Source organism: Pelobates fuscus, chromosome 7 (assembly GCF_036172605.1).
Source record: "Pelobates fuscus isolate aPelFus1 chromosome 7, aPelFus1.pri, whole genome shotgun sequence".
Taxonomy (NCBI): Eukaryota; Metazoa; Chordata; class Amphibia; order Anura; family Pelobatidae; genus Pelobates; species Pelobates fuscus.
The window spans coordinates 70,302,524-70,330,295 of record NC_086323.1 but is presented as its reverse complement, the minus strand read 5'-3'; the positions used below and the strand labels follow the sequence as shown (position 1 = coordinate 70,330,295).

Below are 27,772 nucleotides of genomic sequence, written 5' to 3'. Positions count from 1 at the left end.
ATAATTAGTAAACTACCCATAGGTGAGATTGTATAAATAGCTTACAATGATTTTTAAATCAGATACATTTAAAGCTTTGCAAATCGTTTATTGAATGTTTATGCAAATCTTTGCTTGACTGATTTAATAGGGGTCAGAAAAACAGATATTCGGACTTTAGAATAGGCTTTTTGAAATTCAGAGAGCGGCAATAAAAATATGTGGGACTGGCAGATGTTACTATATTGTTACATGGTTTCAATGTTTCATGAAAACATACATACTTGTGATTTTGACTTGAACAGCTTTACTTGCACCGACTCTAGTTTCTCTGTTAGAGAGTGGTTCTTGGATGACAAGGAAGCATTTTGCTCCCTGAGAGTATTCAATTTCAACCTTAACTGGCTGTTTTCTTCTTCAGTGTTAATGAAGGACACAGCTTGAGAGGAGAAGGTCTGGACATAAGTAACAGAAAATCACATTAATGAAAAATAAGTTACAAAATACTTTTGAAAAAGCAATTTAATATTGTGTAATAACTAATAGCTAAATGACGTGTACAGGTATAGTTACAGCCACACACCGCACATGCTTGTGGAAATAGCATCACATATTTAAAAAAATATAAATAAATAAAAAATATGTGTGATATTGCTGCTATGTGCATCCCAAATATTTTCAATGAATGTTTTCATCATTAAAGTATTTGCAAAAGCTAAAATATATAATATATACACTTGGGTGAGCTAAGGGTTTATGTGATATACACAGAATAGGACTGGTTGAGAAAATGAGAATCAGCAGATGCTACAAGTTTTCTGCAAACCAAAAACACTTGAGAAGAGTATATTTTCCTCATTTATTTAAGCATTATGTTAATCAACAAGCAGTCTGATGAACTATTGTATAGATACTGTCGGGCATAAAATTGGTTGTGTACTAATTGGTGGTTTCCAACTTGTAACAGGACTCCCGTTTCCATCACAAATGGCACGAAGGCCCCTTGCAGGGCACTTATGGCTACAGACCAGGGGACAGCAGGTTGGCATTCTTGACATCATGTCAGGACCACCAGATAACTGAGCAGAAAAGAACATGAGATAATGAACAGTGACATTTTTCTGTTGGGTAGCGGACATATATACCTGATCTCTGATTCTCCTTAAAGAGTCTCCTCCAGTGGATGCATGGATCTTATTCCTGGTATTTGACATATTCAGTATTGGATTGGAACAACTTGGCTGTTCTAGATCCTCTAGAGTAAGCCCCAATGGAGCCCTGTCTAATGAATGCTCACAGGAACTAACCCTGGAAAATACAGAAAAAGTTATCTAAGCAATAAATGATGAATGAATCCAATTGATATACAGATTACAGCCAATGAAAATAACATAGCTTGCAAAAGAATAGGAAGGTGAGAAGAGAGGAGCGCTGTTGAAGATGGGAGGGCTCCCTTTAGGCAACGCCATTAGAGGTATGGCATCTTTGCATTGTCCACACGGACAGAAGATCACCCGCTGAAAGAGCCGATTACCACGAGATCCTCCGGCTACCCCCACTGGGGAAAAGACTTGGTCTCCGAGATAAACTGAGTTTGTGGTGAACTGATGCTGGCCCTTGAACAGGCCTGTAGATTGAGCGGTGTCCCATTGAAGTACTGCTCTACTAAAATGTATATAGACTTCCATAGCTTTGACACTTTCTGGAGTTGGCTGACCTAGCAACTGACTCGCTAACTGAATTCAACCCCGATCTGATATTGGCAGATGTCATTTTCGTCTCACTCATGTTATGCATTTAATTATTTCTCCTTCTGTTGAAATTCTTTGATTTTATTTTCTTTGGTGCTGCGATATGGTGATAGGACTAACTCCAGTGGTTACATCTCTGGCATGTTCCTGTTCTACTATGATCTTCCTAGCAATGCTATAATCTTTCTGCAATCAGTCTATATATACCATGCTTCTGGCTTTTATTACTCTATTATTGAATAGATATGTATACCTAGTTTGATTTTCCCATGTTTATATATCATTTAAAAATGAGGTAGATTTCTCTAGGAGTTTCTTCCTTTGTGCTGATTTCAGCTATAGTACTCCTGATTATACCCATGCTATGCTTATTCACACACGCCTCAATAAAAGAATAAAAAAAAAGAGATTGGAAAAAAACATGAACTGATCTGTTGCTGGAATAATACATATTATTGTAGCAGAAACTGTTGCATTGTTGGAAATTATTTTGATACAGATAAAAAAGGGCAGGAGCTGCTCTTTTGTGGACATACCTTACAGACAACTGTTGACACACATGTTTGATATATTATTTTTAAAATTTTCTGCAAATTTATACATTAACCCCTTAAGGACCAAACTTCTGGAATAAAAAGGAATCATGACATGTCACACATGTCATGTGTCCTTAAGGGGTTAAACAACCATTTGGCTTACACGATGTATTGATTACATTTTTAGCAAACAAAAATATTTTTATTTATTGCAGAGTCCCTTTATAAGGGGTTTATTTATTGAATGGATGTATAATCCATTTAGTTTTCCTTAAGCTTGACAGTGAAGATGTAAAACATACCTAGAGAACTGATCTGCAATGGTCTTTAGTGTCTGAACAGTTTTAGTTAATGATCCTGGTTTCTGATTTTGATGCGTTGAGAAATTTGGTTCCATTTGTGAAGTGGGCATCTATATAAAATAACAATAAATAAATAAATATTTATTACAATAGAATTCTAGCCATTGCATTATATGAATACATATTAAAACGAACACATTCACTATTGGAATTGAGTATACACTACATTCAGGGTATGCACAATACCCCAGATATGTGTTAACATGACTTTTGACGACTGAAAAATAAATCAGTTTTTTCCCCCCAAAGGAAATAGAAAGCAGAGCCATTGCAACCATTAAAGTCCTGGCTCTGCAGTGATCCCTTAAAGCTGCATAGGCCTGTGGGAAGATCTAAATATCTCGTCACCATCCCTGCGTTCACTCACAATAGCAAAGGAGCTGCAAGTCTGCACCTTCAGTTAGTGCAGGTGACTGCAGAAGCTCCCTCATAGTCACAGACAAAAAAGGGAGCATTCACACTGGCCTGCCCCCCACATAAGGTGCAGACAAGCAGACTGGGCCACCAGGAGGCAGATTTGCAGACCCACTGGACCAGCAGGGAACCAGAATCCAAGCCACCTGCCACACAATATGTGCCCATGAATACATATTGGGTGTAACAAACATGCCCACAGGTGGACAGAGATAATACTTCTCCTAGCAGGAATGAAGTAAATGACTTGGCATTATATTACTTCATGGGCTGGGAGAAGCATTCCTTGTGTCCTGCTGGAAATTATATTACTGTGCACCCTTTGTACAGCGCTACGGAATCTGATGGCGCTATATAAATAATAATAATATATTGACCAGGAAGTGTGGAGAACTCACAACAGATTATTTTGTTTTGTCTGAAATTTGCAATTAGAATTTCCTGATCAAACAATGCAAACACTAACAGGAATCTGCCCTGGTCTTAATCAGAATAATGAGTTTATGGAACTGACTGCTGCCATGGTTTGATAGGGAACATATGACATAATTTATATGATCCCGTTAAATTAATAATAATTAATAATAATGGAATAACATGAATGCTGTTATATTTCCCAGGTCAATGCTTGGCAGTATGAGCAGGATCCTGCCCTGATTATAATCACAGTAAGAGGTTTAAGGGAGAATCTCAGTCATTGTACAATGTCCTAGCATGGAGTTAGTAAATGCCGCCATGGTATTAATGAGGACAATAATAATCAATATAAAGCGAGTCCAGGACCAGCCCATGGGGTTCAGCTCACCAGAACAGCAGGCGACAGCACGACCCACCATCAGCCCCTTCCAGGCCACCATCACTGCCAATTTCCACAACACAAGATAAACCCCGCCCCCGTCTCACGGCCACGCCCCTTCCTGGGGAAGCCTATTCAGTAAGCGGCTAAGGTAGGAGGGGGGTAGGCCGTGACGTCACCTCCCGCCTGGATTCAACAACCAATAGCGTTTGAATCCGTTAGGTTGCTTGCGGCTGGGGAGACGCCGAGCGAATCTCTATAGAGACCGTGCGTGAAGCTATGTTTTGACTGCCGCAGCTTTATTGACAACGTGACATGTGAACAAACAAAACGTGAACGGATTTCTTTCATATCCGTTACAGGAGTGTGTTTTACGATTCCTGCTCAGTATCCGGCTTACAGTGTGCGACACAAAATTAAGTTTGAGGCGTATTTAAAAAAATGTAGAACAACGCGGTGACAATGAGACGGGGTAGAAAAGTCAGTGAAAAGTGAGTGGCTGTGGAAACAGCAGCGTTTTACTAACAATGGAGAGCGAGCTGTTCTATTATGGACTGTCAGATAGGATGTGTAGAGAGCAGAGCGCGGTGCTTACTGGGAGATGTAGTCCGGAAATACATTACTAGAACTTGTTAGATTCCCCGAAAAAACTACATCTCCCAGAATCCTTGGCGGCTGTTCTTTTATTCCCCCCCAAAGCCCTCACTGGTTGTGTGAGTTGCTGCCTGTGCCATTCCCCCCAGTATTACAATGAGCTGTATGTGAGTTAATGGCTGTTACAGAGTGAGAGCTCCCTCTGACCTCACTCACAGGAGGGTGGGGAATCCCAGACTGCTGATTGGTTGTCCCATGTCTTCCTGACACGCCCCCTCCTTGGGGCTCTGGTTCCCCTGCATGTTCCCAGTGTGGCCCTGACTGGGTGTCTCCTCACATACACAGTGCTGGACAAATATGGGAAAGGACATTGTACTCCTCCTGCTCTCTATCTACTGCACCATACAGGAGGGTGTGGGCTTCACCCAGGCTGTAGATAATGACTTCACCTTCTCCCTGCCAGCAGGACACAAGGAATGCTTCTTCCAGCCCATGAAGAAGGATGCAACCCTGGAAATAGAGTACCAGGTAATAATCACCCCATTCACACCCCATCTCCACTTACATGGCTCTCACAACTTAGCAAAGACAAGCACAGGGCTACTCACTTAAGTTTGAATTGTGCAAGGGAATATCACATTTCAGATCAGAATTGGGGGGGGGGGGAGAATATATCAGATCAGTGTTCTAATTTCAGTTTTCAAAACTATTCTTCAAGCTATTAAGGCCTCAATTTAATAAACTTTCCAAATGATTTAATATTGTTGGAAAACTTTCCAAATGATTTGTCTACAAGAATGTCCACAGACTTTAGTGGTGACTTCTATAGACAAATGGATTGGAAGGTCTTTCTAATAATATTAAATCATTTGGAAAGCTTATTAAATCAAGGTCTAAATCAGCCAACTCGGATATAGTCACGGTTTGTCTAACGATAGCCATTTATGTTTCAATTTACTACAATTTAGTGGGTAACCCTAACTAATTTCCCAATGATTCGCACTACCAGTATAGAACTGTGAAGGTATTTTTTCTTGTTATGCCATAGTTATTATTATACAGGGTTATTCACTTAAGTCAAAATTCAAAGTCGATTATTAGTGCCACGGTAGCCAAACAGGAAGTAGAGCTGCTTTAGAGAAATTTTCCAGTTTAGTTATTTTTATGTTGAATTTTAAATTAATTTTGAATTCTTACTTTAGTAAATAACTGTTAGTTATGATGGAGCTGCTTATTTTAAAGACTTCAGTTATTACTGCCTCAAACATTAAAACAGGAGAAATACAATATTACTGTTACACCTGTGTACCAAAATAAAAAAATACAAAGATCAATTCTTAGGAAAGGTTAAACATTGATACAGTATTGTTATGCTTGCATATGAAAGAGTCCGCTTTGTTAATAAGAGTTCTGGACAAATTCTGGAAAATAGTAAAAAAATATATAATAATAACACAGACCTGAAATTGTTGTTAAAGAAAAAATACAAGTTTGACAACTGATTCTGCTGTCACTGACTTTAAAAAAAAAAAAAAAATCCTAGTTGGTATTTCATTTGCCATGGTGTAATCGGAGAACTCATAAACATTTAGTGTCCCCTAGCTTGCATAGCTGCGAGACACTCCTTGCACGTTATCATGTAACATTGTGAAACTCCCTACTGTCTGGGTCACTGTGTTGGTGACATCAGTTGGAATATGTGTATAAGAACAAAAAGTCTGTTGTGGTATACCGAAACCGACGAGAGGTTAGACCTGCAATAAAGAGGGCCCACCTGAGTATATTAATATGAATAATAAAGGGTGAGGTGGTAGGGGAACGTCCTTAAAATGGCGACGACAGGTAAGTAGGGGTTACTGGGGGTTTAAATAGGACAAATAATCCCTCCCACAATTTCAGGCATATGCCTGCCACTTGTATACGGGATAATAATAGGACGTATAATTAAAATAATTTAATTCGATAAGAACAAAAAGTCGGTTGAGGTGTAACGAAACCGACGAGAAGTTAGACCTTATTCACAAGTAACAATTTTTTAGACATATTGTAGAAAGCAAGTCTGATTTCCTTCGCTGGGTTTGGAATGTACCTTTTGTATGCAGAGGATTTCCAGCGTCCCATGTTCTTAATATGTGTTGCAACATGATTACTAGAAGCTGCTGTGGCTGCCCCAATTCGGGCCTGAGAAGGAGGCTGGATTGAGGCCTAGTCTGAGTAAAAGTGTGTGTGTGTGTGTGTGTGTATGTATAGTATTAATTGTTTTGTGGTTAGAGGTTTCCCTTGTAGAGATTATAGTGGATTATCAGGGTTTTTTTATGATCTGATTTTATTATTAAATTGCCAAATGCTTGTACTGGACACCATTTGGAAAAAGTAGGATAATATATAATTTTTACAGGGGGGCATGTCTGGCTAGTTTAGGTATGAGGGATCAACACTATATAATGGTCGTTCACTTTTGTGAGGAATTTGCTTAAGGCATGATTTAGTCGGATTATTTTTCCATGGAATATTCTTTGGGTCTCAAGAAACCGTAAAATGCTAAATATGCGGCTGGCTTGATTACCAGATTTGTGGAGTCGTAGAAACAGGGGTCAGGTCCTGCACAGACAGACAGACAGACACTCACAGACACACACACACACACACTCAGACACACACTCAGACAGACACACACACATTATTTATATTCGTAACACAAAGTGCACGTGCATATCAGTACTCACAAAAGCGTACAAAATGTTTGTAAGAAAGCTGGGTTTGTTGCGTCGAAAGCGGAATGACGTCTGTGAACCGGAAGAGAAACTTCCGAAAACGGCGACGACAGGTAAGTAGGCGCCACTGGGGGTTTATAGTGTAGAGATAAAAGGTAAAAGCGCACACAAAAAATCAGAATGATGTTACCTGTAATATATACAATTATGGTAACCAATGGTAGATTTTCCTGGTATATACTTTTAAAGGATGTACTTGATGGTATATGTTACCTATACAAAGATACAATCAAACAACAAAAATGTAGTGTAATCTGTATAAAATATAATAAAGGTGGTCATTAAAGAGCTGAAACCACTCACAATTTGTTGCGCCGATTGAAAGTTGGCTCAAAACTTATACAGCATGCATGTCTCATCCATGGACATAGATGACATTTTCCTTTGGATGAACTCTCTGAACATTCAGGAACCAGGGGTTGGATTAAAGTAAAATTCTTCCCTTGAATGGATTCTCTGGTTGTTGTCCAATCTCATATATTTAGATATAAAAATCAGGAACCAGAAGTAGGAAATATATTTAAAAAAAGGTTTTTCTTTACATAAATAAAATAAAGATATGCACAATGCGTTTCAACCACCAATGTGTGGTCTTCCTCAGGTGCTGGATGGTTAACATCAAAGTGAACATAAAAACAATTTATATAGGATACAACATTAATAATACAATTAATTACATATATGAGAAAATTAAACGCCCATTTCCTTATTTGGGCATAACTGGATGTGTGTCGCCATCTTGGTGTCCCAAAATATAAGTAATCCGAAGAGAGAAGAGGCAATTGCAAGTATGAATACCCATAAATATATAGAATACCTATATATAGGACAGAAGCAACAAGATAAATAGCCTGTTTGTGTCTATGTTGTTCGAAGGGTACATATAAAAGATCGCATTCAGTCCGTGATGTCATTTCCGATGACGTATTGATCGGTCCGTCGCGTCCCTTCCGGTTTCGCCGGATCGTTAGAAGATGTATCTTTTCTCCTTCCATACTTGTAATAGTCCATATATTGAAGTCTTTAATCTCCGGTGAGGGCAAAGATGCCATTTTTAAACGGGGTAAACCAAGTCCCATATTAAGTAGTAATAATATGTAAAAATATATAAAGAAAAATAAGGGTAAGTATAATTGTTACATAGTTAGATAGCTGAAAAGAGACTTGCGTCCATCAAGTTCAGCCTTCCTCACATATGCTTTTTGCTGTTGATCCAAAAGGCAAAAAAAAAAACCCCCAGTTTGAAGCACAATTTTGCAACAAGCTAGGACAAAAAATTCCTTCTTGACCCCAGAATGGCAGTCAGATTTATCCTTGAATCAAGCAGTTATTACCCTACATTGAAAGATTATATCCTTGAATATTCTGTCTTTGCAAGTATGCATCTAGTAGCTGTTGTCTCCACATAAAAAACATTCCAATAAATATATAAATCAAATGTATAAATATAATGTATATGTATATGTAAATCCTTGTTTGAAGTGCACTCACAGGACTCAGAATTATTTCAAATCGTGCTGTTTATTCAAAGCATCAAATTTCCAGTAAATGGTGTCAACGTTTCAGTCCTCCAGGGACTTTTCTCAAGACTTGGACTTGATCTTGAGAAAAGTCCCTGGAGGACTAACTCAATGCTTACACTAACTCTAACAGTACACCTACCCTACTCTACTAAAACCATATTATCCCTAACCCTAAAACCGCTTTAATCTTAACCCAGCATTAACAACTTGTAAAGCGCTGACCACTTTTGGCAGAAGGGCATGCAAGGACCATGGTGGTCTTTCCAAGACTAAGGGCCAGCTAAGAATCACCAATTGCTCACTAGTGGTTATTTGTCTGCATTTAAAGGGCTGTATGCAGCACTCATTTTGAGCATCAGTCAGTCTAAGGCTACTAAATTTGGCCCCAGGAATTGCTTTAACCATGGTCACGCCAAAATGAGTGGATGTTCCATGCCATCCTAATGGTGTTAAAGCCCACTATTTTTAGGATGGCATCGAACCACCTAATATCATTCAGTGATTAAAAGGTCACTCTCCGCACCATAAACACTACATGCTGGGTCAAAACTAAGCTCCATTGCTAACGGAGAGGATACTATTCCACATTACCAGTATCATTTTCATCCATATTTGGACAGCAGTGATAGACTGAGTATGTCAGATGAGTAAATTAAAGTGAACCTGGCATATCACGTTAACCCCCAAGTGGTTCTTTGCAGACATAAAGGAATACTTGATAGCACATCATTGATTGAGATACCTCTCTGGTCCTAGACAATGTATTTTCTTTTTTTTTTTTTTATAATTCTTTATTTTTTCATCTTGACAAATTCAGCGATAACCACATTGGTTGCAGGACTTGTGCAAAAGTCACAGAAATTGCAATATAATACATCTCTTTAAAGCGGAGAGTGTACAGTGCCTTTGTACATAATCTCAATTTACATAAGTAGAAAACACTTAGCTGATCTGTCAAGGATTTTTCTTAGCAAACAACAATGTTAAATCATTAGATATGTGGTGCATTGTGCGTTAACAGTGACACGGAATCGTGTAACATCTCGTAACAGAAGGGTGGGTCATCCGTCGCTGCGATGATGCAACAACAGCTACCCCAAATGACCTTTATCATCATCCTTTCGTGTCAGCAAAATTACCTTAACTACCAATCCTTTCAACTGGACTGGGCAGAGAAATAATCAAGGAAACAAGTGAGAAACAAGATATAGAGAAGTAAAGGAGAGAGAGTAGAGGAGAAGAGAGAGGAGAGCTAAGAAAAAGAAAAAGATAGGGGCCCGCTGGACAAGTATCGCAAGGGTGTGTCAAGCAATTGTGAACGATAATAAAAGAGAGGGGGGGGGGAAGGGGGAAGACCCCCGTCAGTCGTGATAACCACATCAGCCTAACCCAAGTCGCTGCTGTCCCAGGGTTCCCATATTTTGAGGAATTTTTTATTCGAACCTTTTACTCTGGCCGTCAATTCGTCCATCAAATGGATTTCTTTAATTCTCGTTATTACCTCGGGTACCTTTGGGGTATCTTGTTGCAGCCATACTGCCGCTACCGCCTTCCTAGCTGCTAAGGTGAGTTTGTGGATGAGTTTTTGCTCTGCCCTTGTCCACCCCTCAACCGTACGATTAAGGAGGTAGACCCAGGGATCCAATTCTAGATTCCTGGAGAGTACTCTCGCTATCAGATGTTTAATTGCTGTCCAAAAAGTGACCATTTTTGGGCACGTCCACCACATATGAAGGTAGGTGCCTCTCTCACCGCATCCCCTCCAGCATAGATCTATAGTGGTTTTGTGCATTCTGAATAACGTCACGGGTGTCGTGTACCATCTAAACAGTGTCTTAAAGGATTGCTCCTGTAAGGTTACGCAGACTGAGGTGGTGTTACTCGCCTCCCAGATTTCCTGCCATTCGACGCCCTCTAGTACCTCTCCCAAGTCTCGTTCCCAGTGGTCAGCATACCCTAGTCGTCCCCATTCCCCATTCTCCGAGCAAAGGTGGGCGTATAGGCCATTGCCGTTCAAAGATTGTTTTTCGCTGGAGCGCCGCTCTTTGTATATGAGGCTGTTGCGCGAAATCTTTCATTTGGATGAAGCGAAATAAATCAGCCGGTGTCAAGTGCCTCCCTTGCGCGAGGTCTTCGAATTTAATGATTTCATTACCCTGAAATAAATGACATATTCTCTGAATCCCCGTCTGTTTTAGATTTCTAAAATCCCTGGGGGCCATTCCCGGGGGAAAGGCTCTGTTGCGTAGGAAGGGCATAAGGGGAATGGAGATGAGGCTAACTTGTGCTTTGTGTGTGTAGAGTCCCAGATACTTAAGGAGGTAAGAATTTTTGGGCAGGTAACTCTGAGAATGGATCTATGTTCTTTTGGCACCCACATTGTGAATTGAGGCAGATCGGCCCCCACCATAAGCGACTCCATATCGACCCGTTTTCTGTCTCCCGGGGGTGAATGCCACATGGCTACTTGTGTTAATTGGGCTGCTAAATAGTAGTAGTATAGGCAGGGAAACCCCAACCCGCCCCTGGATTTGGGTCTATATAGTACCTGTCTGGAGGTCCTGTGTCTCTTATTTTGCCAGATGAAAGCCCCTATTGCTCTCTGTAGAGGGAGTAGTTGAGATTTATATATGCGGATGGGTAGAGCCTGGAACAAGAAGAGAATGCGCGGCAGCACATTCATTTTTGCGGAATGTATCCTTCCTATCCATGAGATGGGTTTGTCTAGCCATTCATCCATGTCCTTTATTAGTGTTTTAATTAGGGGGGGTATAATTATGCTGATACAGCTTGTGTGGGTCAGCTGTCAGGTGTATTCCCAAGTATTTAAGAGAAGAGTGTTCCATGTGTATAGTGTGTCTGTCCCTAATCGATGCCGTGTCCGCCGCCGCCAGTCCCAGTGGGAGGGCGCTAGATTTGGCCATGTTAAGCACGTACCCCGAGAGTACTCCATAGGTCTGAAGGATCTCATTTAAGGCGGTCATTGATTCCATTGGGTTCGTCAGTGTCAGGAGCACGTCGTCTGCGTATGCAGAGACCAGGAACTCCTTACCCCCCACAGTCACCCCTTGAACTCCAGGGTGTAGTCTCAGGGTTTGTAGCAGTGGTTCAAGTGACAGGACAAATAAGAGTGGGGAGAGTGGGCACCCCTGTCTCGTACCATTGTGGAGACTAATAGGCCGCAAGGTGGCACCAGCGATCTGTATCTGGGCACTGACATTACTGTACATGGCCCGTATGAGTGTAGTATATTCCTTTGGTAGCCCAAATTGCTCTAGTACAGCGAAGAGATAGGGCCATTTAACCCTATCAAAGGCCTTCTCCGCATCCAAGGAGACAACCAGTGTGGGTGTGCGTGCGGTATCCTGCCTCCAGATCAGAGCCACGTTACGGCGCGTGTTTTCGATTAGCTGTCTCCCCGGCATAAAGCCGACTTGGTCTGCGTCTATCAGAATGTATTTTCATATTACCAGGCACAACAGGCAATTATTTTCACTAGTCAACGTGTTAATCTTTTGTTCCGCGTTTTTAAACATATTAAATTGCCAAGCTTGAAATTCTAACTGTAGGCTTGGCTTTTACGGGAATGGTTTTTCAGAAAACAAAACTACTATGAAGTTATACATGTCCCATTTACATCTAAGGTCTGATGTTTTGTTCTTTAGCTTCCATATGCAGTCTAGCTTATAGAGAGATAGCTTGTTATTTATGCAATGTCAGGGGTGACATCTGATGATTGCAAAGAAAACCAAATGACACAGATAGCGAGTTTCTTGTGTGCAGGTGCTTACAATCTAGAGGAGATGAGATCTATTTGTGGAGAAGGGGGTTGTGTTAAATCATTATCAAGGTTCTTGCAGTAGATAAGGTATACCTGTGCCCGATTTTTGGATTTTTTATTTTTTATATTTTTTTTTTATTTTTTTGGGTATAAAAATAATCCCTGTTATGATGCATTAAAATTGCAAAACAATTTTTGAAAAAAGATACTTACTACCTCTCTTCCCATCCTTATCACTGATTGGTTTGTCTGACCTTCCCACCCCAGAGGGTCAATGCTATACACACTTGCCCAGCAGAAATGTGTGGGATAAATGGTTTATTCACGATAGCAGTTTCAGTCCTTACTTAAAGGAACTGTGTGGGCACCATAACATCTTCATGAAGTTGTTATGGTGCTATTAGGTCCCTGGCACTTTCTTATCTGAAGAATGTGATGAAGGAAATTATGTAATCATAAGATACCAAGTGTAAAACAAATCAAACTTATATAAGTTGCTATTTTCCTGTGAACAAATAATTGTCTCATTGATGTATATCATCGTAAAAATAAAAAATAGAAACCATAGTGTTATCTGGGACAAAACGCCTGTAATGTTTGTTTGCTGAATGCTAGATCACATTAAAAAGGAAACGGCACATGGTATCTCAATGCGTTCCACATTTAATTTGTGGGTTTAACATTCTTGTAGAAGATTCATCAAAAAGACTAGACCAAACAGCATATAGTGCAGATCATGAAATACCACGCATGTTTAAATAAACCCAGGTGCATTTTAATATCTGCCCAACTTGCTTTCTTGTTTATGGCAAAGTGTCTACTTTGAGCACAAATCGAAATCCCCTACTTCCTGTGTTTTGCAACAGTTCTAAAACTGTGAAATTAGTCACTGCAGATGTTTGTGAGCTAGATTGGCTAAACAATCTAGCATGAGGAATTTAATTTGCAAACATCTGCTGTGTAGTATTTTAATTTGCTAAATTATTTTATTTCCTTCTTAATACTGTGTACCTAAGCTTTCCCATTCACCCCTTAAAAGCCCAAACAATTCTCTGGACCGATTAGGAAACTGTGCTGCACATAAAGAAGGTATACCACCTCACATAGTGTCAATTTGTGGGGGACTAAAACTTGGACCAAGACAAAAATAAACAATATAGCATCCTTGTTCCATTACCACTACAATGAGCTGGTATTGTTACTGTGCTTGCAGTGTTTATTTTAGTCTGCAACCATCAGGGTTTCGCTTTCGGTAGAATTTTGAAGGAAAAATGGCGATTTCAGCCTTTTTTTTCCTTGCAGTTTACCAAACATGTTTTTAATATATATATTTTATTTTGTTTCTTCCCCCCCAACACCCTACTTCAGGTGCTGGATGGTGCAAGTCTAGATGTTGATTTCACTCTCTTGTCTCCTTATGGCGATGTCCTCATATCTGAAGTGCGACAATCTGACGGCGTCCACACGTAAGTAATATAGGTCAAACTTGGGAAACGAAGGAGCTATCAATCTTTTTAAATGTATTATTATTCCTACAGAGTGGAGACAGTGGATGGAGATTACCAATTCTGTTTTGACAATACATTCAGCCGTATGTATGAGAAGGTGATCTTCTTTGAACTCATCTTGGATCACATTAATGAAGAGGGAACGGATCAAGAAGACTGGAAAAATTATATTATTGGAACAGATTTGCTGGACATGAAGCTAGAGGACATATTGGTAATGTTGGGAAATAACCTGTCAAATGAGTGCTTACTTACTTTAAAGGGACACTATAGTCACCGGAACAACTTTAGCTTAATGAAGCAGTTTTGGTGTATAGAACATGCCCCTGCAGCCGCACTGCTCAATCCTCTGCCATTTAGGAGTTAAATCCCTTTGTTTATGAACCCTAGTCACACCTCCCTGCATGTGACTTGCACAGCCTTCCATAAACACTTCCTGTAAAGAGAGCCCTATTTAGGCTTTCTTTATTGCAAGTTCTGTTTAATTAAGATTTTCTTATCCCCTGCTATGTTAATAGCTTGCTAGACCCTGCAAGAGCCTCCAGTATGTGATTAAAGTTCAATTTAGAGATTGAGATACAATTATTTAAGGTAAATTAAATCTGTTTGAAAGTGAAACCAGTTTTTTTTTTCATGCAGGCTGTGTCAATCATAGCCAGGGGAGGTGTGGCTAGGGCTGCATAAACAGAAACAAAGTGATTTAACTCCTAAATGACAGTGAATTGAGCAGTGAAATTGCAGGGGAATGATCTATACACTAAAACTGCTTTATTTAGCTAAAGTAATTTAGGTGACTATAGTGTTTCTTTAAGAATAGTTCCAATTCTTTTCGGTCCATCTTGATAACCATATAGTATTCACTCTAGGTATCACTTTTCCTCTCATTTAGTCCCTGCTCCGGTTTCAGCCACATTCTATTATACTTGAGCCATTAGGAAGGGAAACAGTACCATTTGCATAGCATATTGATCCCACCAACGAGGGCAGTCCAAAACTGATTTGCTGACAGGCCCATCTGCACAAGAAATGCAGCATTTCCAATAATCTTATGTGACTGGAAAATCTAGTGTATGCATAAAGAATAAAAATTGGCATTTTTTTTTACCTCATTGCTTACCGTTAATAACCATTTTTGGTCTCCTCTGTTCATGATGCTTGCAGTTTGCTACTGAAATTGCAATTAGATCTTTGCTTGTACAGACTATCGGCACCCAGACCCACTTCATCTCATTGAAGTGGTCTGTGTGCAATGTTGCTGTCCCCTTTAGTCCTGCGATGTGCCTTAACTGATGCTGGATGTCCTCACGCTCTTCATGAGGACATCCAGCGCCTATAAAATCCCAATATGAAAGCATTGAGGCAATGCTTTCCTACAGGGAGGGCCTAGTGCGCTTGCCGCCCATGCACATTAGGTCTACCCATTGGATGACCATCTACTCACCCCAAAACTTTCTCCACCTTTCTTGAATTGTCCTATATCCTTCCGAGTTTCTAAAGGCCTGTGTCATAAAAGAAAAACCACCCAGTTCTTGATTTATATGAGATTACTAGGAGTTACACTCCGAAGAAGCATATCCTGCTATTTTAATTGCAACCGCTGAAATAGCAGCAATACAAGACTGGACTGTACCTCCCACATGTATTTTCCTGCCCTTACATTAAAGTTCTCACTTTAACCTCTCTGTTACACTGTCAACATTAATCCCCAAACTATACTGCACTTGCACTAACCCTCAACCACTGCACTAAACCAACTTTGCAAATACCCTAACCTAAAAATATAATTTAATATAAAAGATCCCTAATGGAAACCCATATATTACGGGTAACCACTCTACCTTTAATCTTGTGGTTTATTATCTTGTCTCCAGAACCCCTAAAATTACATTTTCTCATCATACACCATTTTATTGTCTTTCTGTTTTATAGAACTCAAGCTTGGAGTGTCTATTTAACTTTAACTGTTTTGCAATCGCACATGTTTTGCAGTACACATTAAAAGCACATGTAGGGTCTCTGGCCCCCCTCTACTCCCCTTAAATAATAAAACAAATTACGTTATATCCAGCGCTGCGCGGGTCTGCCTATGCTGGCCCCACTCCCGTTCCGCCTCCTTAGCTGTTGTCATCTGATTTGAATCCATGCATCTGAATGGCCGCAATTCCTTGTTCGCATGAAAGCAGGAAGCGGTGTTTGGGGTTCCCAAAAGCTAAATCCCAAGATGTTTTGTATTGGCAAAGCATCATGAAAGTTGTAGTTATACAACAATTGCAAATCTACTTTTTGGACACTCCTGGTCTAGGGTACCTTTTTCTGTGCAGGTGAAATTTGATAGTCAATAGGCCTGCCAGCTACATACCTGCACAAGGCAATTCTAAAATAATCACAGGAAATACGGTTACAGCTTTTGTGTCTCCTTAAAGCTCTCTGCATGGAAACCATATTTAAAATAGAAACAATGATTTTTATTTTTTTTTCCTCCATTAATTTATTATTCATACAGATTTAACATTTAATCCAAGTAGTAGTTTTGGCGTTATCTTTTGATTTCATAAATCAGTGACAGGGTTGTTCTAATACAGTTTTGTAAAATAGATTGCCAGTAGTCCAATGTTAAATGGTTTTCATTGTACTAGCTGATATTTGTACTTTTTTTTTTTTTAGGAAACCATTAATAGCGTTAAAGGAAGATTAACCAAAAGTGTTCAGCTTCAAACACTGCTGAAGGCCTTTGAGGCACGAGATCGTAACATTCAAGAGAACAACTATAACAGGGTCAACTTTTGGTCTGTAGTCAACTTAGTAGTGATGGTCACGGTGTCTGTTATCCAAGTCTACATGCTACGAAGCCTGTTTGAAGACAAGAGGAAAAGTAGACCGTAACAAAGTTTCAGATCAAGCCAATTAGCACTGGGAAAAATAAACTGTTAATTAAAGCTTTTTGCTTTCATTAACTTTTCTTTTTAATCAATGAGAGCAGGTTACAAAGATGTAATTTTTTTTTTTATTTTTTTTTTTACTTTAACTGTGAATTTACACATCATTTTGCCTTTGTGGAAGGATTACTTACATTGTGATGAAATTTTGCTGTAGACATTGGAGTAAAGTGCAATTAAAAGGCGTTTACCAACAGCTGACTGTTAAAAGAATATTTTCGTTTTTCTCTGGGCAGAAATAAAATGTTAAGTCTTCCAGTTTCCTTAATACAATTGGTGTTATTTACGCCTCTAAAATAATTTTATATTGCTGTCTAGATCTAAGCATAAAAGGGTTTCTTCACTAAATGTAGAATTGCTGAAAACTACTCTTTTGCGTGTGTACATTGTGCAATTCAAAGTTTAACTTACTATTGCTTTTGTGAACAAACCCCATAGTCTCAAACTTTTGATTGGCCATTTTCATTTACAGTTAACCAAGTTGTCTTCTTCCATTTTACTGGTATCTGAAAATAAAGAAGTGAAATTTTCTAGATTCCTATCACTTATAAAATGGATTTACATATGCCAGAATGGCTAAAATGATGTTGTTAAGTAAATCTCTGAAATCTAACTAGTTTTTGTATTGCTATAAAATATGATCCATTTCATGGTTTTCACTGAATGAATCATGTTACTGTTTTACACTGAATTCATATCTTGCATCAAAATATTTACAGGTTCTTTTGATCTGCACAAATCAGTTTTAATTGAAGCTTTGTATTTTTTTCAATGTATGGAGAAAGTGGTCTACTTTTTGCATTACAATAAGCATACACAAAGCAATAATGGGGCATAGTGTAACAACTGGAGTAATCCATATGGTAACCAATTAAGTGTACACTTAATGGCTCAACATTGAGAATACTGGCTCTTAATCCTAAAATCAGAACCCAAACTTAGGTCCCCATTGGTGTATATAAATAAGCACGATATGATAGCCCCCTAATAAAGTATGTGTTAGTGGTACTGCCTTTATACTTATATTAAAAACCTGTATTTGTATCCAATGTTAGCACATTTGCAGAATAGAAGAAACATGAAATTGACATGTTAAAGAACCACGATAGTGCCCCCACCCTCAGGGTCCCACTCCCGTGGCGCTAAAGGGGGTTAATCCCTCACCTTTTTTTCCCAGCGCCGGGACTCTCCTCCCTCTTGACGTCACCGGCTGAATGCGCATGCGCGCGCATTCAGACAGTCTCATAGGAAAGCATTCTCAATGCTTTCCTATGGACGCTGGCGTCTTTTCATTGTGAAAATCAGTGAGAAGCATGGAAGCGCCTGTAGCGGCTGGATTAACCCATAGGTAAACATAGTAGTTTCTCTGAAACTGCTATGTTTACAGCAAAAAGGGTTAAACCTAGCTGGACCTGGCACCCAGACCACTTCATTAAGCTGAAGTGGTCTGGGTGCCTATAGTGGTCCTTTAAACAATGTCAGTCGTTTCAAGCTTTTTGTATACAGAAGAACCGGAGAATCAATATACACGATTGGGGTGGGTATGTAAAAAGAATAACGCTGAGAGTGACAGGGAGAGGGAAGAGGGAAGTGAGGTGACTATGAGGAACCCCAATGTGCAAGGAAAGAATTAAGTGCCAGCATACACAGAATGTTATCAGGACACTGTGTTCATGTCTGCGCACATTTAGCAGAAGTACCTTTTTAGTTCTGCAGTCAGGGACTCCCACCGCATATTCCCACAACCCTCATTATCCACTAATAAATCTTACCAAGCATTTCTTACACAGCCTGAGAAAAAGCAGAGGCAAATATTGAACCAAAAAAAAGTTCTGTATCAATTTCCAGTACCATCACCATATGTGCAGACTGGTTCCCCCAAATCGCAAGCATTCTTCAGGTAGCCCCTCAAAGATCCGGTGTAACACCTCAATGGTTCTAGCAGCTTATAATAGGCTCTTCAAATTTAGAAATCGAATCCTGGTGTGTGAGCATGTATATTTAGGAAATTTTTTTTTTTTTTAAATCACAAATTAAAATGGACAAAACAGACTAGTGTAAAACATGGAACATATATCCATGGGTGTGGATAGGACAAGCCTCCTAGATAAAAAGCATTTGTATTTATAGAGAGAATGTGCACCCATACAGAGCAATATGTGTACCTACAAAGAAAATAAATAAATAGTTGCTGACAACTTGTATAATTGGCATTGGCAGTAATATTCCCCCTACACAACATTCACATGGTACCCTGTCTGCAAAGTGAATTACTACTTCATATGTATCAGTCATGGCCCGTCACATACTGATTGCTCAGGAACATTCATGAGGTATGATATTAACACTGGTGTCCCGGAGAAGCAGAATGGATATAATGTAGAATGGCAGGAGTGAGCCTGTCCCATGAGAGCTAGGACACTTGGGAGGTTTAGGCATTTTGCGTCTAAAATTCTGTAATGTGGCCCATCACTATTCTCAGCACCAGGACTATTATGGTGGCTTTAGCAAACTGACAATATGTACAAGTTCCACAAGGCATACGTGGATCAGGGCATTTACATTTCTGCAATAGATATTCCTCTGGTAGATGGTTTTCATTGCTATATTGCAATTTGTTTTATATTAACATTTGTTAATATTCTAAGGAGGATGGTAACATTTTACACATGGTAAATATTACCTTATGATTTTATTACAATAATGTTTAATGCAATATTCCAACACCTCTGACACAAACCGTTGGAAATCTTTTCAAAAATCAATTTTTTTATGGTTTCTAATAAACCCGTTTTGAGCACTTCTGTTGTTCTAGCTTAATGTGATCTGCTTGAGTAAAATGCACTTGGTACAGCCACAGACAGGATGGCACATGAAATGCAGGAAGCTTCATGATAGGGGCAGAGTGCAAACATGGAAGATTTACACTAAATGACCAATTTGTCTGCATGCACTGTACTGACTTATTCTGTACATATTAAACTAGTATTAGATAACATTTACTTTATTATGGGATGGGGTTTTCAGTCTTTCATTCCATTAAAGGAATACTTTCAGCACTAACCCAACTTGTTTGCATTTGTTTTGGCCTTATGTTCATGCTCTTTATCAATGTGAAATAGTTTGTGTTTTGGAGCATTGTGCAGCATAACTCCACCCCTTAGCCACTCATTCTTTTCACAAAAATAACATCCTGGTTGCAATGTACACAGTGTATCTTAACCCTTTGCCACAGGGGAAAGGTGAGCCTGGACGAAGAGAGCACTTTTGTATTTCTTACACTTTAGATGCCATTTAAGTTAGGAAGATTTTCAGAGCGGACTATTCTGGTCTAAAATTAAAATGTTTCCAGTTCAATAAATAAACGAAATCATGATTATCTGAATTTAACCATTTGTAAAATAATGCAATAAAAAGTTTTTAAAAAATGATAAAAACTTCAGATGTGCTAATCTAATGCACTTTAATGAAAGTTTGGAATACGGAAATGGTCAAGCTGTAATTACAGTGTAGCAGTTTACTTTAGCTTAAATATGAGTCAACAATAGTCACATAAATCAGTGGAATTTGTCATTCTAAAGGAAAAATCACATTTAAAAATTAGACATTAGGCATGTACTGTACACAATTTTTACAAATGCGTGTTACATAGAAATTACTTTACAAAAATGAAAATTTATTTCCATCATTAGCAAAAGAAACAGATTTCATGTTATACTCTTTCAGACAGGACTAGATACAAGGGGCACTAGCCGTTGGACTACAACTTCCATTTCCCGCTGGAAAATATTTGTGTGAACCTGCAAAAATAACAAATGGAAACATTGACAAAATGTGCAATTTATTTACAGGCAAAAAAAAAAATGGCTTAACTGAATATAAGTGATACAAGTAAATACTTGAACAGTCTGCAGATAAACTGTTGGCAGCACTGTGACTGGGACCAATTTGTATGTGTGAATGTATGATGCTACAAGCTGCTCAAAAACCACTAGAAGATGGGAATGGGGGAGAGACACAGAAGACCTCTCAGAGGTCGTACACAGGAGGAATATATGCTTCATTTGCTCCTTTCAAAAGACTACAACATTCACATTACAAACGAGGGGGAAATATACTCACTAAGTTGCAGCAGTAAAACAGCTGGAGGCCCACGTTACAAATATTTGAATGTAGGTTCTCAGCAGTAAAGCACTCATGAACATATCACACACAACGACTAACCCTTTGACTGCCATAGGGTGTGAGCAACACCAATAGTAAATTCTTCTTTAGCAATCAAAGTGTTGTGGGAATGAATTTATACAAGGGGGGGGGGGGGGGGGGGGGAATCACATCAACTCTTTCTAAGCTAGGACAGAAAAACAAACATATTTCATTTGCCTGATTACAACACCCGCCGACTGGCTAGGCATTTGTCCTGGTTTTGGGCAAACGCACCTAAAAAGCCTGAGGAAGAATGTTGTTGTGTAAATCCTGCAGCTGTTCCTGAAGTAATTTTTGTATATGTACTTTCAACTGTTCAGTCGTCTAGTTAACGTATTAAAAAGTAAATTATTGCATAGATCACATTTTAAACTAGACTTATCACCTACTTACAAAAGGCAATTTACAAAATTAATAAAAAATTATTAAATACATTCTTTAAAGCAACAGTGACTGACAGTATCTAGAATGTAAAAGAATAGTGCGACGGGATCTCTCATGTCACTGTCTTTTGGAGAGACTTGAAGACCAGCCTTCTGCCCCCAAAATTTGGACCCAAGAGCTTCTGAAAGTGGCTATTGTCACTGTAGGGCAGTGTACGGGGGCCCTGGACTCTTACTGTGATTCCCAGCTGGACTTGGTGTCCACTGGGGATCACCTGGACCCGCGATACACCCTGACCAGGAGATGCCGCATCATAGGATAGCGGCGACCGGGTAAATCCTTAACACGCTGTAACTCAGGTGTGGATTCTCCCATCAGGAAACAATTTTGACAGCTAGGTCACTCGGTGACTAGCCTTCTAAGGTATATAGTGTGTGAGGGGTATGGTCCAGGAAAAGAGGGTTCTGGCTGACATCTTGTGTGCGATGCCTGTCGGACTGTGAGGGCACAACAAGGAGCAGCTTTTATTACCTGGGGATAATGGAATTAAGTTCCCAAACAGAGTGGCACCAGGGAAGGACATTTGTACTATACATTGCTTTGTGTGGAAGACACCCTGCAAGGAGAGTCAACATTGCTGTCTATAAATAGTAGTGGGCTGTGCAATAAAGATCATTCTTCCCCCTTCTATTCAGATTCATCTAATCTGTAGGGGAAAGCTATAGCCTCTTCTTTACAGAAGAGAAGTTCTGACCTGTACTATAATCACTGCAGTTTGGTCTGGTGGATAAAGGTCTCAAAAGACCCCAATCAAGCAACTGGGTCTTAAGTGCTCCAGAGTAGCTGGTAGCAGATAGAAAGATAACCTGACAAAAGTACGCAGTCAGAGTACAGAGCTCTGTCACAAATAAGTCAGATCACATTAAGAAACTAGCAGTCCAACAGTTTTCATAAATGCAGTTTTTTAAATGCAGTCAACCCCCCCCCTACCCCTCCAATTCAATTACAGTAAAAAAATGTTTAAAAAAAAATTCAGGTCTATTTGCACAAAGATAAACTATGTTGAAATTTGAGTTTTTCTAGAAAGCACTATTTTTCTGGTATTTATATTAAGCAGACCAAAAACAGACAATTAAAACGTAATATAAGTCAACCAAATAAGGAATTTGATTCAGATTTTACTCCACTCAGCCATATTCATGCAGTATAGTAGTTAGCAAAGCATTGCAAGCTGTCTTAATAGAACACTCCAAGCATAAGAACTTAATTGGAATAAAGTGGTTCTAGTGCCAGGAGGTTCCGATCAGCATCTTGCCTTTGTGGTTAAACAGTTTGTGACGGGTTTATCCACCTAAGTCTTGAAGCCAGAGAAGCCTCAGACATGTACTGGCTGAGAGAGTCAGCTGATGTTCTATGTCAATCATTAGCTCCTCGTTCACAAAGATACATATTTCTCTCCTCATGAACGGTTTAACACCTAAAGGAACGTCGAACCAGGGACCTCCTTACACCATGATAACGTAATTCAGGTTAAGTTGTTATGGGGCCTAGAGTGTTCCTTTAAGCATGATGTCATACTTCAACATTCTTGTGCACCTACTAAATAAATGTGGCAGCTATAAGGAAAACTACAATCTGAATGCATATAATCGGCATAGCATGACATTTAGCAGAATGTATATGGGGAGAAGGTGATGCAAAGTGGGACTCTCACACTACAGACTTCCCTTCAGGAATGCTAGGTTTGCAAGCTTTGCATACATGTTATGTATTTTTACCCACTACCCATTTATAAAAAGTTCCCCTGGTATCATTCAAAGCTTTAAGTTGCTGGTAAGATATATGAATGTTATATATACATAAAAACGTGGAATAAATAAATATCCCACAGCCACCTGTTTTGTACTCTCTTATATACACACACACACAAGAGTACAATGAGGACTATGGTTTGCACAATACTACAAACGGAAATTGACATCCAGCATATCAGGGGAAAGTGGAGCTGTTAAAGGAATATTCCACTGCGCAAATAAAGAAAAACAAAGGAATATTTAGTGCTTCCAAAGGAAACCTGCTTTCATAACGGTACTTTGCCCCTCTCCACCAGCAAAATTAGTTTTTCAGAAAAATAAAATCCTTAAGAAATACTCAAAATGACTGTTTTGGAATTTCACAAACATTCCAACCCAGTTAGAAAATATACAGAGACAAAGAAGGGTCTACACTGGGCATAGCTATTACCTTCTGTTAGTGTCAATCCCCCAGCCATCACCAATGATGACTACAGGGAATTGACTGTCTATGGAGGATTCCACAGGACCCTTCCTAGACCTCAATGCTGTACTCTTGCAAATGCACGAGGGTACAGCAATGTCTACCCCTGGCGGAAGAAGATGGCAGCAGTGCAAAGGAACGTTCAGGTAAGTTAAACTCACCTTTGCCCACCCCACCGGCGATGTCCCTAGATGGTGACAGTGTTGCCTTAATTATGGACTTTTCACTTTTTTCTCCCCCATTGGGTGCATTTGTAAAACAAAAGGCAAAATCAGCAGACCTCTAAAGTCTTTGAAAGCCCTTGGCTTTTTCCCCAGCCCAAACTTTTTGACTGTTCAATCACAGACTTTCCATGACAGCTCACTGAGAGAGCTTTACAAGGCCGGTGCTCTGGGCAATTGTCTCCCTTTAAAAAAAACTTTTGTGCCATTGGGCTAAACAACCAGAAAGTAACAGGACTAGTTGTCTGACAGCTGAGTAGTGGAACAAGGTCCTAATTGAAATCTGCACTTTTTGTAAAATAAATAAAAAGGAAACACTCTTCACACAGCAAGCGAGAGTGCTTTAGGGATTTGCAGTGTTCCTTTGAGGAATAAATAAAGGCGAGTTGACCTCCCCCCCACCTTCCATTTATCCCACTGCATCTTTTTTGCAAGCACCTACCCAAGGTAATTGTGTAGAGACTTACAAAGCTTCAGGCACACTTCAAGCTGCATCCACAAAAAAAATAAAAAATCTCTAAAGGCGGTCTATAAGATTAGTAGTAATTGGGTTCTTTCACAAAAGAGCGAGTTCTGGAGGCTTGAAAAATGTACACTTAAATAGCCAAGTTGGAGAAAATTTCCAACAGAGAACAGTTGGACAATATGGCTTCAATAAATTATACGGCATGGTTCTAAATGGACTACAACCTGCTCTTTAGTGAATAGAACAGCGTAATCCTACAATACAGAATAAAAAAAAATCACTAATTAATGCTACATCAAAACGGTTAACCCTAGTACTTAATGAACAAATGCTGAAAATGTTAGGGAGCTTAATTCCAAGAATGAAAAACATGGTATGAGGGCAGAGTGTTGCATTAAATGGTCAAAAATACCACATCTGTTTGCCCTAAAATATTCCTTTAGTTTGTTCTGCAAATATTACCCAATAAGAAACCAGAGAGCAATAGCAGACAGTTTGTGTGCCCATTTTGACTGATGTGGACACATTATAGTACATGTCTGGTTTGTAGTATAAATTTTTCACAATATTTTTCATAATAAAAACAGAACAGGGTAAAAACAGAACACTGTATTGTACACAATTTTGTATGTGTAGTTCTGAGAAAGCAGGGGGAAGCTAGTGTCTACTAGATGCTTTCAAAATCTTCTTGAGCAAATTTTTTACACCAGAAAGTCATATGTGCAAAAGCAATGTCTTCCATGTACAGATAAAAACAGCAATATGTTCCACAACACCTTCAGTTGCGTCTAGTTATTCAAATGATTCACAAGTATCTATACATTTAACATGATTTTAAAAGGAATATTCACTTTACATACGTGTGTCCTTTAAAATCCCAGAGTGGCAAATCCCTAGTTTACATTTTTTGGCAGCTGGGAGCATCATACCAACTGCACATCTTTGAATCACTAAGTCTAGTGAAATATTCCAAACTACAAAGCATTATTGTTCAAAAACCAATGGCACTGTGGCGTTAAGACACTTTAAACATTTACCTCTTGAGTGGCAAAAGGGTACAAAATACACATCTGGCTTTTAAAGGGTTAAACCCCGTTTTGTGCAGGTCACTGCTTACACCACTTTGCAGGGCAGTCTCACAACAAAAGGAGCTAACCAGTATTTAATTAACATGGAATCCGCATTACATGAAGAACACATTAGCAAAAGGTTTGATTAGAAAATACTGTAAACTGCACCACATTCTGTGCATTGTTGCAGATATTTGGTTAAAAGCAAAGTTCCCTCTGGTAAACAGTGTCACAATTCCTTAAACTATTTGTCACAAGGTCAAACTAACATTCCATCCAATCACTGTTGCAAGTATTTAAGACAGCCATGTGTCTATATCCAGCTACTCATCTGCAGCCAGGCGTTACAATGTATTGCAGGCACTTTGGTTGGAAAAGGATGGACAGCAATATAATAAGTTAATTAGCTCTTCTCCTCAAGGAACCTGAAGTGGAATAGGAAACTGTTCAGCGGTCAGGAGGCTGTTGCTCCATCCCATTCTACAAGGTACTGCACCTTTCCGTCAAGTGTTACTCGACGTGCAAGTATGCGGTATTTTTCACCGCATGCTATTCTGCCTGCAGCACCAAAATAACTCGTAATGGAACTCTTCAGATGATGCATCTGTAAATCCTGGTCGGTTAAGTTTTTGACAATATCTGTATTGAGTCCCGAAAGCTGAGAGTCCTCTTTTCTTTCATCAATGTTTGTCATGTCTGAATTGTGAACTTGAAGGGCTTTACGTGGATGGCGTCCTCGTTTCTTCGGTGGTGGTAAGGAGGCCGACCAGGACCTCCCTGTTCGTGTCACTCTCCTTAAGTCTGATGAAGGGCTGAAATTGAATAAAGCAAGTTAGAACTTACTGCTACAAACAGAATTGTGAAGGGAAAGAAAGGATGCGTCACAGTCCATTACAACAACCATAATTACACATAAAATCAGACTTCACAGTACTCTCAGGAACCGTAATTTACCCCATACATCAACTAAACGCGCTGCTTGAATATATACAGCAGCTGGATTAGGGATAGCAAGGTTGCAGAAGTCCACCCTCAGTAACAGACAAAAGATAAAACTTGTGCCCTAAAGAGCAAAATTTGTCTACACTAGCTGTTTTTGCCTCTGTATTTTCCTTTGACAGAATGTCGACTATACACCATACTAGAATTGCATTTCTTTTTAAAAAAGTAGTTATACCTGGCTGGGGGTGTTAGGGCTTTTGTATGTTTTGTGTAAGAATTATATTTTCAGTGCATGAAACTGAAAAGCTTGGCAATGAATGCTTTTATGGAGACAAATATGTTATGCTAATGTATTTGTAATATTTCAAACCAATTATAAAGCTTGAATTATAACGAACGACCTTCTCTTCCATTCCAAGAGGGATGCAGAGCAACACTTGGCAGTAAATAAGGAGCTGTAATTTTCCTATAAATCCGTTCAGCATTCTTCACCAAGTGAAGGAGAAGGAGGAATCAATGAGAACAGCTTGAACAGAAGCTGTCAATAACACCACATTCAAATAAGTGGGAGGACATTTTTTTAAGTAGTATGGGATGCTTTCCAGTGCATGTATTTGAATGAGAAATGAATGTAACATGCACTAAACTCCACATATTTAGTAATTCTCTCACTGAAAGCTATGAGGGAGAAGTTTTGTTTTCAACATCTGGGCAACATGGATATTGAAGAAAAATAAGTGCATGCATCTGCTGTAAGAAGGCTTGGAAATAAACAATGGTGAGCGTCCACCATCATTCACCCCCCCACCCACAAAAATCCTGCCTATATAATATTGTAAGGTGGAAAGGACACAAAATATTGTCCAGGTCATAAACATGTAGAGCACTCTGTATATGTGTGATAGAAAGAAAAAAAAAAAAACCACATTCACACAGCTAATACAATGTACTGAAACTAGTACCTAGAAATGCTGGTTGAGGTAGCTTCTTTTGAACTGGCAGCGCCACTGGACTCCAAGTCAGAGTTACTTGGCGAGAAAGTGGTGATGTCTGGCTTTCTGTTTGGCAGAAACAGTTCTAAAAGGTTAGCTAGGGAAAAAAAAAACAAAAAAAACCCCACCCAAACCAAAATGTACAATAACTGAGTGAATAAAAGTTTGCAACTTACCGACTCTGATCATGCAAATCTACTGCAGCATTCTCCGAAGATGGACCAGGTTCAGTGTTCTACAGACAATAGGAAGACGTGGGG

The 27,772-nt window shown here is 39.3% G+C and overlaps 3 protein-coding genes across 5 annotated transcripts in view; 1 reads left to right on the top strand and 2 right to left on the bottom strand.

Moving 5' to 3' along the window:
- CCDC18 (coiled-coil domain containing 18) overlaps positions 1–3,932 on the bottom strand; it is a 37,235-nt gene extending 33,303 nt beyond the window's left edge. For all 3 annotated transcript variants that reach the window (XR_010084085.1, XM_063428404.1, XM_063428403.1), the window contains exons 1-4: positions 3,848–3,932; positions 2,569–2,678; positions 1,125–1,287; positions 264–434 (exon numbers count right to left, since the gene is read on the bottom strand). Coding sequence is in view for 2 of the 3 variants with exons in the window: in XM_063428404.1 (XP_063284474.1) it covers positions 264–434; positions 1,125–1,287; positions 2,569–2,678 (444 nt within the window). In the remaining variant the exon portion in view is untranslated. The remainder of the gene's footprint in view (positions 1–263; positions 435–1,124; positions 1,288–2,568; positions 2,679–3,847) is intronic.
- A 604-nt stretch (positions 3,933–4,536) lies between these two features.
- Positions 4,537–17,489, top strand: TMED5 (transmembrane p24 trafficking protein 5). Its single transcript, XM_063427319.1, has 4 exons — positions 4,537–4,960; positions 13,879–13,976; positions 14,049–14,232; positions 16,683–17,489. The coding sequence occupies exons 1-4, from the start codon at positions 4,790–4,792 to the stop codon at positions 16,899–16,901; spliced, it is 672 nt and encodes a 223-aa protein (XP_063283389.1). The 5' UTR covers positions 4,537–4,789; the 3' UTR covers positions 16,902–17,489.
- A 7,604-nt stretch (positions 17,490–25,093) lies between these two features.
- The window catches only part of MTF2 (metal response element binding transcription factor 2), a 45,237-nt gene continuing 42,558 nt past the window's right edge, over positions 25,094–27,772 (bottom strand). Inside the window, exons 13-15 of the mRNA XM_063428413.1 lie at positions 27,689–27,747; positions 27,483–27,578; positions 25,094–26,390 (exon numbers count right to left, since the gene is read on the bottom strand). Of these exons, the coding sequence (XP_063284483.1) occupies positions 26,033–26,390; positions 27,483–27,578; positions 27,689–27,747 (513 nt within the window). The 3' untranslated portion in view covers positions 25,094–26,032. The remainder of the gene's footprint in view (positions 26,391–27,482; positions 27,579–27,688; positions 27,748–27,772) is intronic.

What these genes read in the sequence shown, in the direction of transcription:
- TMED5 (XM_063427319.1), top strand. Translation starts at nt 4,790, where the DNA reads ATGGGAAAGGACATTGTACTCCTCCTGCTCTCTATCTACTGCACCATA. An exon ending in CAATCTGACGGCGTCCACAC is followed by an intron (nt 13,977 to 14,048) that starts GTAAGTAATATA and finishes TTATTCCTACAG; the next exon opens with AGTGGAGACAGTGGATGGAG. An exon ending in TGAAGCTAGAGGACATATTG is followed by an intron (nt 14,233 to 16,682) that starts GTAATGTTGGGA and finishes TTTTTTTTTTAG; the next exon opens with GAAACCATTAATAGCGTTAA.